This window comes from Tachysurus vachellii, chromosome 19 (genome assembly GCF_030014155.1).
Source record: "Tachysurus vachellii isolate PV-2020 chromosome 19, HZAU_Pvac_v1, whole genome shotgun sequence".
Classification (NCBI taxonomy): Eukaryota; Metazoa; Chordata; class Actinopteri; order Siluriformes; family Bagridae; genus Tachysurus; species Tachysurus vachellii.
In genome coordinates, this window is record NC_083478.1 from 537,796 (window position 1) to 550,000 (window position 12,205).

Here is a 12,205-nt window from a genome sequence, read left to right on the forward strand (position 1 = left end):
TCTGTCTGTGTCTCTGTCTGTGTCTCTGTCTGTGTCTCTGTGTCTCTGTCTCTCTGTCTGTGTCTCTGTCTGTGTCTCTGTCTGTGTCTCTGTCTCTCTGTCTGTGTCTCTGTCTCTCTGTCTGTGTCTCTGTCTGTGTCTCTCTGTGTGTCTCTGACTGGGTCTCTGTCTGTCTCTCTCTGTGTCTGTCTCTCTGTCTCTCTGTCTCTCTCTATCTCTGTTTGTCTGTCTGTGTCTCTCTGTCTGTCTCTGTGTTTCTCTCTCTGTGTGTCTCTGTCTGTCTCTCTCTGTGTCTCTGCCTGTCTTTCTGTCTTTGTGTCTCTCTCTCTCTCTCTCTCTCTCTCTCTCTCTCTCTCTCTCTCTCTGTGTCTCTGACTGTGTCTCTCTGGCTGTATCTTTGTCTGTCTGTCTCTCTCTGTGTCTGTCTGTCTCTGTGTCTCTCTCCGTGTCTCTGTCTGTCTCTCTCTCTGTGTCTCTGACTGTCTCTGTCTGTCTCTCTGTGTCTCTGTTTGTCTCTCTCTGTGTGTGTCTCTGTGTCTGTCTCTCTATGTCTCTGTCTGTCTTTCTCTCTCTGTGTCTGTCTGTCTCTCTGTCTGTCTGTCTCTCTGTCTGTCTGTCTGTCTGTCTGTCTGTCTGTCTCTCTGTCTGTCTGTCTGTCTGTCTGTCTGTCTCTCTCTGTCTCTCTCTCTCTCTCTCTCTCTCTCGCCCCTTTTGAAAGAATTTAAATGATGACGTCACTACATATCTTTTCCCCCTGAAGTTACTATGGCGGTTCTGAAGTTTTCAAACTTTTCTTGGTAAGTTTTATTAGTTACTTTTTTGTGAGTTTAGTGACCGGTTTCTGTTTCTGGTATTTTACACAACACTCTTTAACGTGTGTTTACACGACTTTAGTAAAAACAAACAAACAAACAAATAAAAAAAACCCAGACATGGTCTAAGGCCAAGTTTTCTTTACGTGGCTAATAATCGGGAGTTAGCTTAGCATGCTAGTGTGCTAATCAGCTTAGCATTGGTGTTTGTGCAGGACGTTCGGGTTGGTGAGGAAACAAAAGGGATTTAATTTGATCAGAGGTGAATATAGTTGTGTTTTTGTGTTTACAAACGTGTACAGATGTCAATTATAAGATATATATGTAGTTATAAGAGGTTAGCTGGGTTAGCTTAGCACAAGCAGGCTGGTTCCCTCACAGTGTAAACACAGGATTATAAACGTAGATTATAAACTTTACACACTTTATGTTGTGTTTATGTCACATGTCACTTTACAGCTGGAGGAGTTTTTTAAACAGTATAAAAAAAGTGAAGGTTGTTTTTAATGTTTCACGTTTTAAACTAATGATAAACAAACAGACGAAAAACTTCATATGTAATTAATATAACAGGTCGTTAGTGTTCAGGCCTAAAGCTCTTTATAAACAGTTTAATAACAGTTTTATAAGTATATCAAATCATCTTATATAATAATTATAAAATACAAACAAATAAATAATATTACAAACTCTTAAATGTGACATTTTACCGGTTGAACATTTTAAACGTGTTTTTAATTACACATTTTATTTTATTTATTATTTTCCACAGTTGTATAATGGATTTTTCAAGATAATATTTTGTTATAAGTAAAAAATTGTAATAAGCAGTTAAACAGGTCAATATTATAAAGTAATTGATGTATATTTATCGCCTGTTTAACTCTTCGTTCCCCTGTTTTTGTTCCCACTGTATAATGAATGATGCTGTGCTTTAAATATATGAGAAATGGAAGTTAATTAATGACTTGAAAGAAGCGATTAATAAAATATTTAATTGGGTAAATGAGACGTCTGGGTTAATTTGAGCAGACCGAGTACAGACACTGGTGAGTTTGATCATGTGAAAGTTTTCACTTCTGGTTCCAGTTCTTCATTTTGATTCTTGCTCCATGTTGATCATCTCCGTGTTGACGAGAGGTTTAAAGTGATCTATCAGGTGTGCGGTCTTCTCTCAGCTTATATAATTATGCTTATATACTTTTAAGGACTGCTTTACAAAGTTGATAAAATTGACATTTTAGGTTTATAGTTGTATTTATTTATCCACAGTGTTGGAATCACACTTTAGCCTCAGTGTGGCTGTTTGTCTGATCACACACTGGTCTGAGAAGGTGTGAGTGAGCTGCTCTCTGTCTGCTCCTAGCTCAACTCCAGCGAGAAAATGATTCTGACTCTGAATCGTTTAGCTGAAGTGAATCAGACTTGTGCATTTGTTGGTATTTTTCTGAGCTCTAAAAGTAGTGCTGTGTATTTGGTGATTGAGAGAAAATAAACAGCAGATGTGAGACAAGAATGAGTTGATGCTGGTTCTGACGTGATGGATTTATTTAGAGGTGTTTCTGTTGTTTTAATTAAAACTAATACAACACAATATACATAAAATTAACTGAATGAATTCGGCACCGATTTAGCATCGAGAGAGCGTGTGAACTTGTTTAATGACTCGGTTCTTTATTATTCTTGTATAGAATTATTACCCTGTCTGTAAATAAATATCATTTATAAATCATATCTCATTACATGTGATTAAGTTGAATGTAAATCCACCTTAATTATGATGCTGTTTTGAATCTCAGTGGGAATTTCTCCACAGATTTTGTAAGTTTCTTCTGATGGAGCACCTCCAGGGAGCATGGAAGAGCATCAGCAATGGGCTGGGGATGAAGGAATCTGTACTGGAGAGCCCTTGTGTCTCTCCCACCAGCGGACAGGACTTCCCATATCAGCGACGCACCTCAGATGACTCCAAAATTCCAGATTCAAAGGCCAGCAGCACCATCCGGGTTTACCTGCCTAACCAGCAGCGCACCGTGGTGAATCAGCGCTCTCGCACTCTCTCTCTCTCGCACACACTCGTAATTGTGTATTTGATGGTGTGTGTGTGTTGTGGAGTAATTGTGTATTTGATGGTGTGTGTGTGTTGTGGAGTAATTGTGTATTTGATGGTGTATGTGTGTGTTGTGGAGTAATTGTGTATTTGATGGTGTGTGTGTGTGTTGTGGAGTAATTGTGTATTTGATGGTGTGTGTGTGTGTTGTGGAGTAATTGTGTATTTGATGGTGTATGTGTGTGTTGTGGAGTAATTGTGTATTTGATGGTGTGTGTGTGAGTGTTGTGGAGTAATTGTGTATTTGATGGTGTGTGAGTGTTGTGGAGTAATTGTGTATTTGATGGTGTGTGTGTTTGTTGTGGAGTAATTGTGTATTTGATAGTGTGTGTGTGTTGTGGAGTAATTGTGTATTTGATGGTGTGTGTGTGTGAGTGTTGTGGAGTAATTGTGTATTTGATGGTGTGTGTGTGTGTGTTGTGGAGTAATTGTGTATTTGATGGTGTGTGTGTGTGTGTGTTGTGGAGTAATTGTGTATTTGATGGTGTGTGTGTGTGTGTGTGTGTTGTGGAGTAATTGTGTGTGTGTGTGTGTGTGTGTTGTGGAGTAATTGTGTATTTGATGGTGTGTGTGTGTGTTGTGGAGTAATTGTGTATTTGATGGTGTGTGTGTGTGTGTGTGTTGTGGAGTAATTGTGTATTTGATGGTGTGTGTGTGTGTGTGTGTTGTGGAGTAATTGTGTATTTGATGGTGTGTGTGTGTGTGTGTGTTGTGGAGTAATTGTGTATTTGATGGTGTGTGTGTGAGTGTTGTGGAGTAATTGTGTATTTGATGGTGTGTGTGTGAGTGTTGTGGAGTAATTGTGTATTTGATGGTGTGTGTGTTGTGGAGTAATTGTGTATTTGATGGTGTGTGTGTTTGTGTGTGTGTTGTGGAGTAATTGTGTGTGTGTGTGTGTGTGTGTTGTGGAGTAATTGTGTATTTGATGGTGTGTGTGTGTGTTGTGGAGTAATTGTGTATTTGATGGTGTGTGTGTGTGTTGTGGAGTAATTGTGTATTTGATGGTGTGTGTGTGTGTGTGTTGTGGAGTAATTGTGTATTTGATTGGGGGGTGAGTGTTGTGGAGTAATTGTGTATGTGATGGGGTGTGTGTGATGTTGGGTGTAAGTGGTTATTGGAGGTGGGGGGTTGTGAGTTTGGGTGAGTGGGATGGGTGTGTGGTTTGTGTGTGTGTTTGGAGTAATTGTGTATTTGATGTGTGTGTGTGAGTGTTTGTGGAGTAATGCTGTATGGGATGGTTGTTGAGGGTGTGAGTAATTGGTTATTGATATGTGTGGTGTGGGAGTAATTGTGTGTTTGTGTGTTTGTGGAGTAATTTGTATTGATGGTTGGTTTTGTGTGTTGTTGTGGATAATTGGTATTTTGATGGTGTGTGTGTGTGTTGTGGAGTAATTGTGTATTTGATGGTGTGTGTGTTTGTGTGTGTGTTGTGGAGTAATTGTGTATTTGATGGTGTGTGTGTGTTGTGGAGTAATTGTGTGTTTGTGTGTTCAGGTGAACGTCAGGACTGGTATGACCCTCCGCAGTTGTCTAATTAAAGCTCTGAAGGTTCGAGGACTCCAGCCTGAGTGCTGTGCTGTCTACAGACTCCACCCAGGACACCGGAGGTCAGAGCACTAACGTGAACTCACCTTCACTACACTGATCACTGATCCAGAGACTGTGATGAAGCTCAATACTGTGTGAACTGATCAGTGGTTTAAAACAGAAAGTAGCTAAGCATCACATCAGTGAGCAGAGTCTGAGTGGAGATGAACTTCACCAAGTTCTGCTCTGTTCTCACAACATTCCATAATCACTGCAGCTCCGCTCAGGGTTTGACCATCTCCTGCTCCTGCTCCTGTCTCCGCTCCCTTGTCATTTACTCCTCACTCCACCTTTACTCCATGGGAAAATGTGGTCCCATTACTGCTTATTATTTAATTAAATATCCCAAATGTCTCTGCAGAAGATCTATTTAGTGTAAGATAAATACACAGTGCTATTAGAGAGAGACCGAGAGATGCATTATTAACCTTCAGAGTTTCTGTTTGTAGTGAAACTTCACCTGCACTCATTCTCCTTCGCTGTCATTAGATTTTAAGATGTTTGTATTTTTGTTTTCCTTTTTTAAAGTAGTTTTTCTCAGTTTGTGTTCTTAACGTATGAATTTGTTCATGTTATAATGCATTTGCACAGTGGGCCGTTAACCTTTTGTACGTGTGATGGAGCAGCAGTGGAGTTGTCTTTGAGTCGATAGAAAACCGGACCATTCTGATTTAAAAAAAAAAAATCTGCTCCCATTCCCACTCCCACTCCCACTCTCACTCTCACTCTCACTCTCACTCCCATTCCCACTCTCACTCCCACTCTCACTCCCACTCTCACTCCCCCTCTCACTCCAACTCTCACTCCCACTCTCACTCCCACTCTCACTCCCACTCCAACTCTCACTCCAACTCTCACTCCCACTCTCACTCCCACTCTCTCTCACTCCCACTCTCATTCCCACTCCCACTCTCACTCCCACTCTCACTCCCACTCTCACTCCCACGCTCACTCTCACTCCCACTCTCACTCCCACTCTCTCTCACTCCCACTCTCTCTCACTCCCACTCTCTCTCACTCCCACTCTCATTCCCACTCCCACTCTCACTCCCACTCTCACTCCCACTCTCACTCCCACTCTCACTCCCACGCTCACTCCCACTCTCACTCCCACGCTCACTCTCACTCCCATTCCCACTCTCACTCCCATTCCCACTCTCACTCCCATTCCAACTCTCACTCCCACTCTCACTCCCACGCTCACTCCCATTCCCACTCTCACTCCCACTCTCACTCCCATTCCCACTCTCACTCCCAATCTCACTCCCAATCTCACTCCCATTCCCACTCCCACGCTCACTCCCACTCTCACTCCCACTCTCACTCCCATTCCCACTCTCACTCCCACTCTCACTCCCATTCCCACTCTCACTCCCACTCTCACTCTCATTCCCACTCTCACTCCCATTCCCACTCTCACTCCTACTCTCACTCCTACTCTCACTCCCCCTCTCACTCCCACTCCCCCTCTCACTCCCATTCCCACTCTCACTCCCACTCCCATTCCCACTCTCACTCCCACTCTTACTCTCACTCCCATTCCAACTCTCACTCCCACGCTCACTCCCACGCTCACTCCCACTCTCACTCCCATTCCCACTCTCACTCCCACTCTCATTCCCACTCTCACTCCCATTCCCACTCTCACTCCCATTCCCACTCTCACTCCCACGCTCACTCCCACTCCCACTCCCACTCTCACTCCCATTCCCACTCCCATTCCCACTCCCACTCTCACTCTCACTCCCATTCCCACTCTCACTCCCATTCCCACTCTCACTCCCATTCCAACTCTCACTCCCACGCTCACTCCCATTCCCACTCTCACTCCCACTCTCACTCCCATTCCCACTCTCACTCCCCCTCTCACTCCCATTCCCACGCTCACTCCCACTCCCATTCCCACTCTCACTCCCACTCTCACTCTCACTCCAACTCTCACTCCCACGCTCACTCCCACGCTCACTCCCACTCTCACTCCCACTCTCTCTCACTCCCACTCTCTCTCACTCCCACTCTCTCTCACTCCCACTCTCATTCCCACTCTCACTCCCATTCCCACTCTCACTCCCACTCCCACTCTCACTCCCACGCTCACTCCCACTCTCACTCCCACGCTCACTCTCACTCCCATTCCCACTCTCACTCCCACTCTCACTCCCATTCCCACTCCCACTCTCACTCCCACTCTCATTCCCACTCTCACTCCCATTCCACTCTCACTCCTACTCTCACTCCTACTCCCACTCTCACTCCCACTCCCCCTCTCACTCCCATTCCCACTCTCACTCCCACTCCCATTCCCACTCTCACTCCCACTCTCACTCTCACTCCCATTCCAACTCTCACTCCCACGCTCACTCCCACTCTCACTTCCACTCTCACTCCCATTCCCACTCTCACTCCCACTCTCATTCCCACTCTCACTCCCATTCCCACTCTCACCCCCATTCCCACTCTCACTCCCACTCTCACTCTCACTCCCACTCTCACTCCCACGCTCACTCCCACGCTCACTCCCACTCTCACTCCCACGCTCACTCTCACTCCCATTCCCACTCTCACTCCCATTCCAACTCTCACTCCCACTCTCACTCCCACGCTCACTCCCATTCCCACGCTCACTCCCACTCTCACTCCCATTCCCACTCTCACTCCCACTCTCACTCCCACGCTCACTCCCACTCTCACTCCCACGCTCACTCTCACTCCCATTCCCACTCTCACTCCCATTCCAACTCTCACTCTCACTCCCACGCTCACTCCCATTCCCACTCTCACTCCCACTCTCACTCCCATTCCCACTCTCACTCCCATTCCCACTCCCATTCCCACTCCCATTCCCACTCCCACGCTCACTCCCACTCTCACTCCCATTCCCACTCTCACTCCCACTCTCACTCCCATTCCAACTCTCACTCCCACGCTCACTCCCACTCTCTCTCACTCCCACTCTCTCTCACTCCCACTCTCACTCCCACTCTCATTCCCACTCTCACTCCCATTCCCACTCTCACTCCCACTCTCACTCCCATTCCCACTCTCATTCCCACTCTCACTCCCATTCCCACTCCCATTCCCACTCTCACTCCCATTCCAACTCTCACTCCCACGCTCACTCCCATTCCAACTCTCACTCCCACTCTCACTCCCACTCTCACTCCCACTCTCACTCCCACTCTCACTCCCACGCTCACTCCCACTCTCACTCCCACTCTCACTCCCACGCTCACTCCCACGCTCACTCCCACGCTCACTCCCACTCTCACTCCCACGCTCACTCCCACTCTCACTCCCACTCTCACTCACTCCCATTCCCACTCTCACTCCCACTCTCACTCCCATTCCAACTCTCACTCCCACGCTCACTCCCATTCCAACTCTCACTCCCACTCTCACTCCCACTCTCACTCCCACTCTCACTCCCACTCTCACTCCCACTCTCACTCCCATTCCCACTCTCACTCCTATTCCAACTCTCACTCCCACTCTCACTCCCATTCCCACTCTCACTCCCACTCTCACTCCCATTCCCACTCTCACTCCCATTCCCACTCTCACTCCCATTCCCACTCCCATTCCCACTCCCATTCCCACTCCCATTCCCACTCCCACGCTCACTCCCACGCTCACTCCCATTCCCACGCTCACTCCCACGCTCACTCCCACTCTCACTCCCATTCCCACTCTCACTCCCACTCTCATTCCCACTCTCACTCCCATTCCCACTCTCACTCCCACTCTCACTCCCATTCCCACTCTCACTCCCACTCCCATTCCCACTCTCACTCCCACTCTCACTCCCATTCCCTCTCACTCCCACTCTCACTCCCACTCTCACTCCCACGCTCACTCTCACTCCCATTCCCACTCTCACTCCCATTCCCACTCTCACTCCCACTCTCACTCCCACTCTCACTCCCATTCCCACTCTCACTCCCACTCTCACTCCCACGCTCACTCCCACTCTCACTCCCACGCTCACTCTCACTCCCATTCCCACTCTCACTCCCACTCTCACTCCCATTCCAACTCTCACTCCCATTCCAACTCTCACTCCCACTCTCACTCCCACTCCCACTCTCACTCCCACTCTCACTCCTATTCCAACTCTCACTCCCACTCTCACTCCCATTCCCACTCCCACTTTCACTCTCACTCCCACTCTCTCACTCTCACTCCCCTTCCCACTCCCACTCCGCTCACATAAAGTCTTACTCAGAGTAAGTTGAAGAGTTTTATGTACAACTTTTTCTCAATGTTGGAGAATAGTCCGAGTTTGCGATGTATGGAGTGTCGCGTCTGCAGGTTAGTTCAGTGTCTAGCATCGTTTAGCCCCAGAAACAACTCCATACATGGAGTGCACATAATCCTGTTGGATTGAAAAGCTGTTAGGAAGATTTTATAAGAACATCAGAGAGAAAGAGAGTTTTTTCAGGAGCTAGAAAATTAAATAATTACTTTGTTCACAAAAATCATCAAATTTACTTTTCTATAACTAATCGTTAGTTTTATCACTGACGGTTTCTCCGAGATTGCTGAGAAACTCACTGCAAATTGTTTGTTCAAACTGATGATCATTTACAATTTACTAATTCACTATTACACAGTTTAAAGGTGAGGTCTCCGTTGTTCGAAAGCCAATGTTGACATTTGAAATCACCAAAACAAACACGCCCCTAACCCAAATGGGTCCCACCCCTGTTTTGATGGCTCCGCCCCACACATACACCAGACAAGTATAACCCAGGCAACTATTATGGCGGAACCTGCTGGGGCGGCTGACCGAGGGGAGATTTTTTATCAATAAATGAACACAATGAGTAATACTATGGTCATACAAATGTGTTTTTGTAGTACTGTGTGTTGTACCGTGAAAGGTTTAGCTCCGTTTCACGCCGAAGACCTTCAGTTCTCTCCAGCGCTGGAAAGCTGATCCTATATTAACACGTCCTACTTCTTACCTTATCGTAAGTCTTTCTTCTCTTTCTTTCTTTGTTTTTATCCTCCATGTCAATGTTAAAACCGCTTTCTGCTAATGTCACACATGCGCACTGAACACTCTCTCCGCCCATATTGACAAGACACGCCCCTTTCTGCTCATTGGCTACACGTTTGTTTTGTTTTGTTTGGCGGCCCGACGCAGTTTTCTGAAGCGTTTCTCAAACAACGGAGACCTCACCTTTAATTAATAAATAAATGCAGCCCCAGTGTGGTGTAAAACATATTCTTATTAGGCATTTTTAATACAGTTTAAGATTTTGTTAGTCAACCTGTTTCCTGCAGTTCACACATCAAAGATCATATAAGAACCTTTAAGAACGATCGTCCTTTCCTGGAAAATGTTGCCTCTGACTCAAAGCTTCAGTTTTCTTCTTATTAATTCTAGTAAAAAGTCTCGTATGGACTGGAACACGGACTCGACTTCTCTCATCGGAGAGGAGCTCCAGGTGGAGGTTCTAGATCATGTTCCTCTGACCACCCACAACTTTGTGAGTCTCTGTAGATTGTTCAGTAAAGTATAAAGTATAAGATCCGCCGCTCACGTCAATCCGTCGTTTGTGTTTGAGGTGAGGAAGACATTTCTGAAGTTGGCCTACTGCGACATGTGCCAGAAGTTCCTCCTGAATGGCTTCCGCTGTCAGACCTGCGGATATAAATTCCACGAGCACTGCAGCACCAAAGTTCCCATCATGTGTGTGGACTGGAGCAACATCAGGCAACTTCTGTGAGCAGCACCACATCCTCAACGCACCTCTTTTTTATTATTACATACATTCAGTTCTTTCTTAAACATGGAGAATAAACATCAGGACTGATTTTTGGAGAAATAAACACAGCATTGTCAGTAATTTCAGCTTTAATAATAATTTGATTTCATTAAGAAAGATGACCTACTGGATGAGTAAAGAAATAAACGCAGTAGTGCAAATACTGTACATTTTATTTCTTAAATCTGTCTTAGTTAATTATTACATAATACTGAACATTTAATCAAATTAAATGAACTAACTGAACAATTTCTAATCCATACTAATATTTTTCACTTTTTTATCTGGTTCTGTTTTTGTCAGGTTATTTCTGACTCCTGGTGAAAGCGGAGCTCCGTCTCTGCCTCCGATTACATCGAGGAGAATGAGGGAGTCTATGAGCCGAATGTCCAGCAGGTACAACACCTTCCTTCCTTTTTCTCCTCCTTTAGCTCTAAATAACATGTAGATAAACGTCAATCTTTCTTGAATCTCATGTGACAAAATTCTTCCTGAGTGTAAACATGTTGGTGTCATTTCTTAACAAAAGAGACGTGTGTTTAGAAACAGTGCTGAGTGTTTCAGTGTCCAGGCTGACGTGGATTTTGAGTTAATCTCTCAGGTTTAGAAATGATCTTCTGTTTACTTCCCACTCAGTAGAGCACTGGGTCCCACCACTGCTGGGGATTAATTATATTTCTGATCTCTGATTTCAAATGAAACGAGTTTTTCCTCTTGAACAGTAACGCTCTGAGAGTGAGAGTGTTTAAACACAGGGAGGTTTTTATCTGTGAAGGTTTTCAGTCATCTAGGTGATGTTCTCTGGAAGTACAGTCATGTCTGCTGGGGTACTTTTGTGGTAGATCGAAACGTTTCACTACTCGTCCGAGCAGCTTCGGTCTGAGGGACTTCGGCAGGATTTCAATAATCCTCCCAACACTATGTTTGGTTTGGGAATATGAAAGGACATCAAGTAAAGTGTCAGTCTACAGGAACCACCAACGATTTAACCTCAACGCAAGTCTATGCCTGCTATCCACTGTTGGGTCACAGAGCTGATACGAGCCTCCAGAAAGATCCAACCGAGTCAAGGACAGAATTAGTTATCCATAATGCCCAACTGACCCAGCAGTATAAAGGGAAGGAGAGACAATCCAAGAAAATCGATCTTCTGTCCTGCAAACCGAATACAGCGGAACAGAGCTGTAGGGGACAACGACAGCTGACACAAAGGACAAGTGGGTCAAGAACCTCTCAGGCAGAGAGAGAGAGAGAGAGACAGACAGAGAGAGAGAGACAGACAGAAAGAGAGAGAGACAGAGAGAGAGAGAGAGACAGACAGAGAGACAGACACAGAGAGAGAGAGAGAGAGAGAGAGACAGACAGACACACAGAGAGAGACAGAGAGAGAGAGAGACAGACAGACAGAGAGAGAGAGAGAGAGACAGACAGACAGAGAGAGAGACAGACAGACAGACAGAGAGAGAGAGAGAGAGACAGAGACACAGAGAGAGAGACACAGACAGAGAGAGACAGACAGACAGACAGCGAGAGAGAGAGACAGACAGCGAGAGAGAGAGACAGACAGACAGAGAGAGAGAGAGAGAGAGACAGACAGACAGAGAGACAGACAGACAGAGAGAGAGAGACGGAGAGACAGAGAGAGAGAGAGACAGAGAGACAGAGACAGACAGAGAGACAGAGACAGACAGAGAGACAGAGACAGACAGAGAGACAGAGACAGACAGAGAGACAGAGACAGACAGAGAGACAGAGACAGACAGAGAGACAGAGACAGACAGAGAGAGACCGAGAGAGAGATCTTAGCCAAATGCCTAAACTTTGTGATTACACCCAAACATGTCCCTGTTGTAGAGTTTGTTACAGCAACATAGTCACCATCCTGAATAACCAGACCTACACCATCTGTACTCTGGTGAAACCAC

The 12,205-nt window shown here is 45.6% G+C and overlaps 1 protein-coding gene across 2 annotated transcripts in view; it reads left to right on the top strand.

Annotated features, from left to right (window-relative positions):
- Nucleotides 1-644: 644 nt before the first annotated feature.
- The window catches only part of raf1a (Raf-1 proto-oncogene, serine/threonine kinase a), a 21,242-nt gene continuing 9,681 nt past the window's right edge, over nt 645-12,205 (top strand). For both annotated transcript variants that reach the window (XM_060894236.1, XM_060894237.1), the window contains exons 1-6: nt 645-797; nt 2,629-2,848; nt 4,417-4,529; nt 9,899-10,001; nt 10,080-10,237; nt 10,584-10,676. In XM_060894236.1, coding sequence (XP_060750219.1) covers nt 2,648-2,848; nt 4,417-4,529; nt 9,899-10,001; nt 10,080-10,237; nt 10,584-10,676 — 668 coding nt within the window. In that variant the 5' untranslated portion in view covers nt 645-797; nt 2,629-2,647. The remainder of the gene's footprint in view (nt 798-2,628; nt 2,849-4,416; nt 4,530-9,898; nt 10,002-10,079; nt 10,238-10,583; nt 10,677-12,205) is intronic.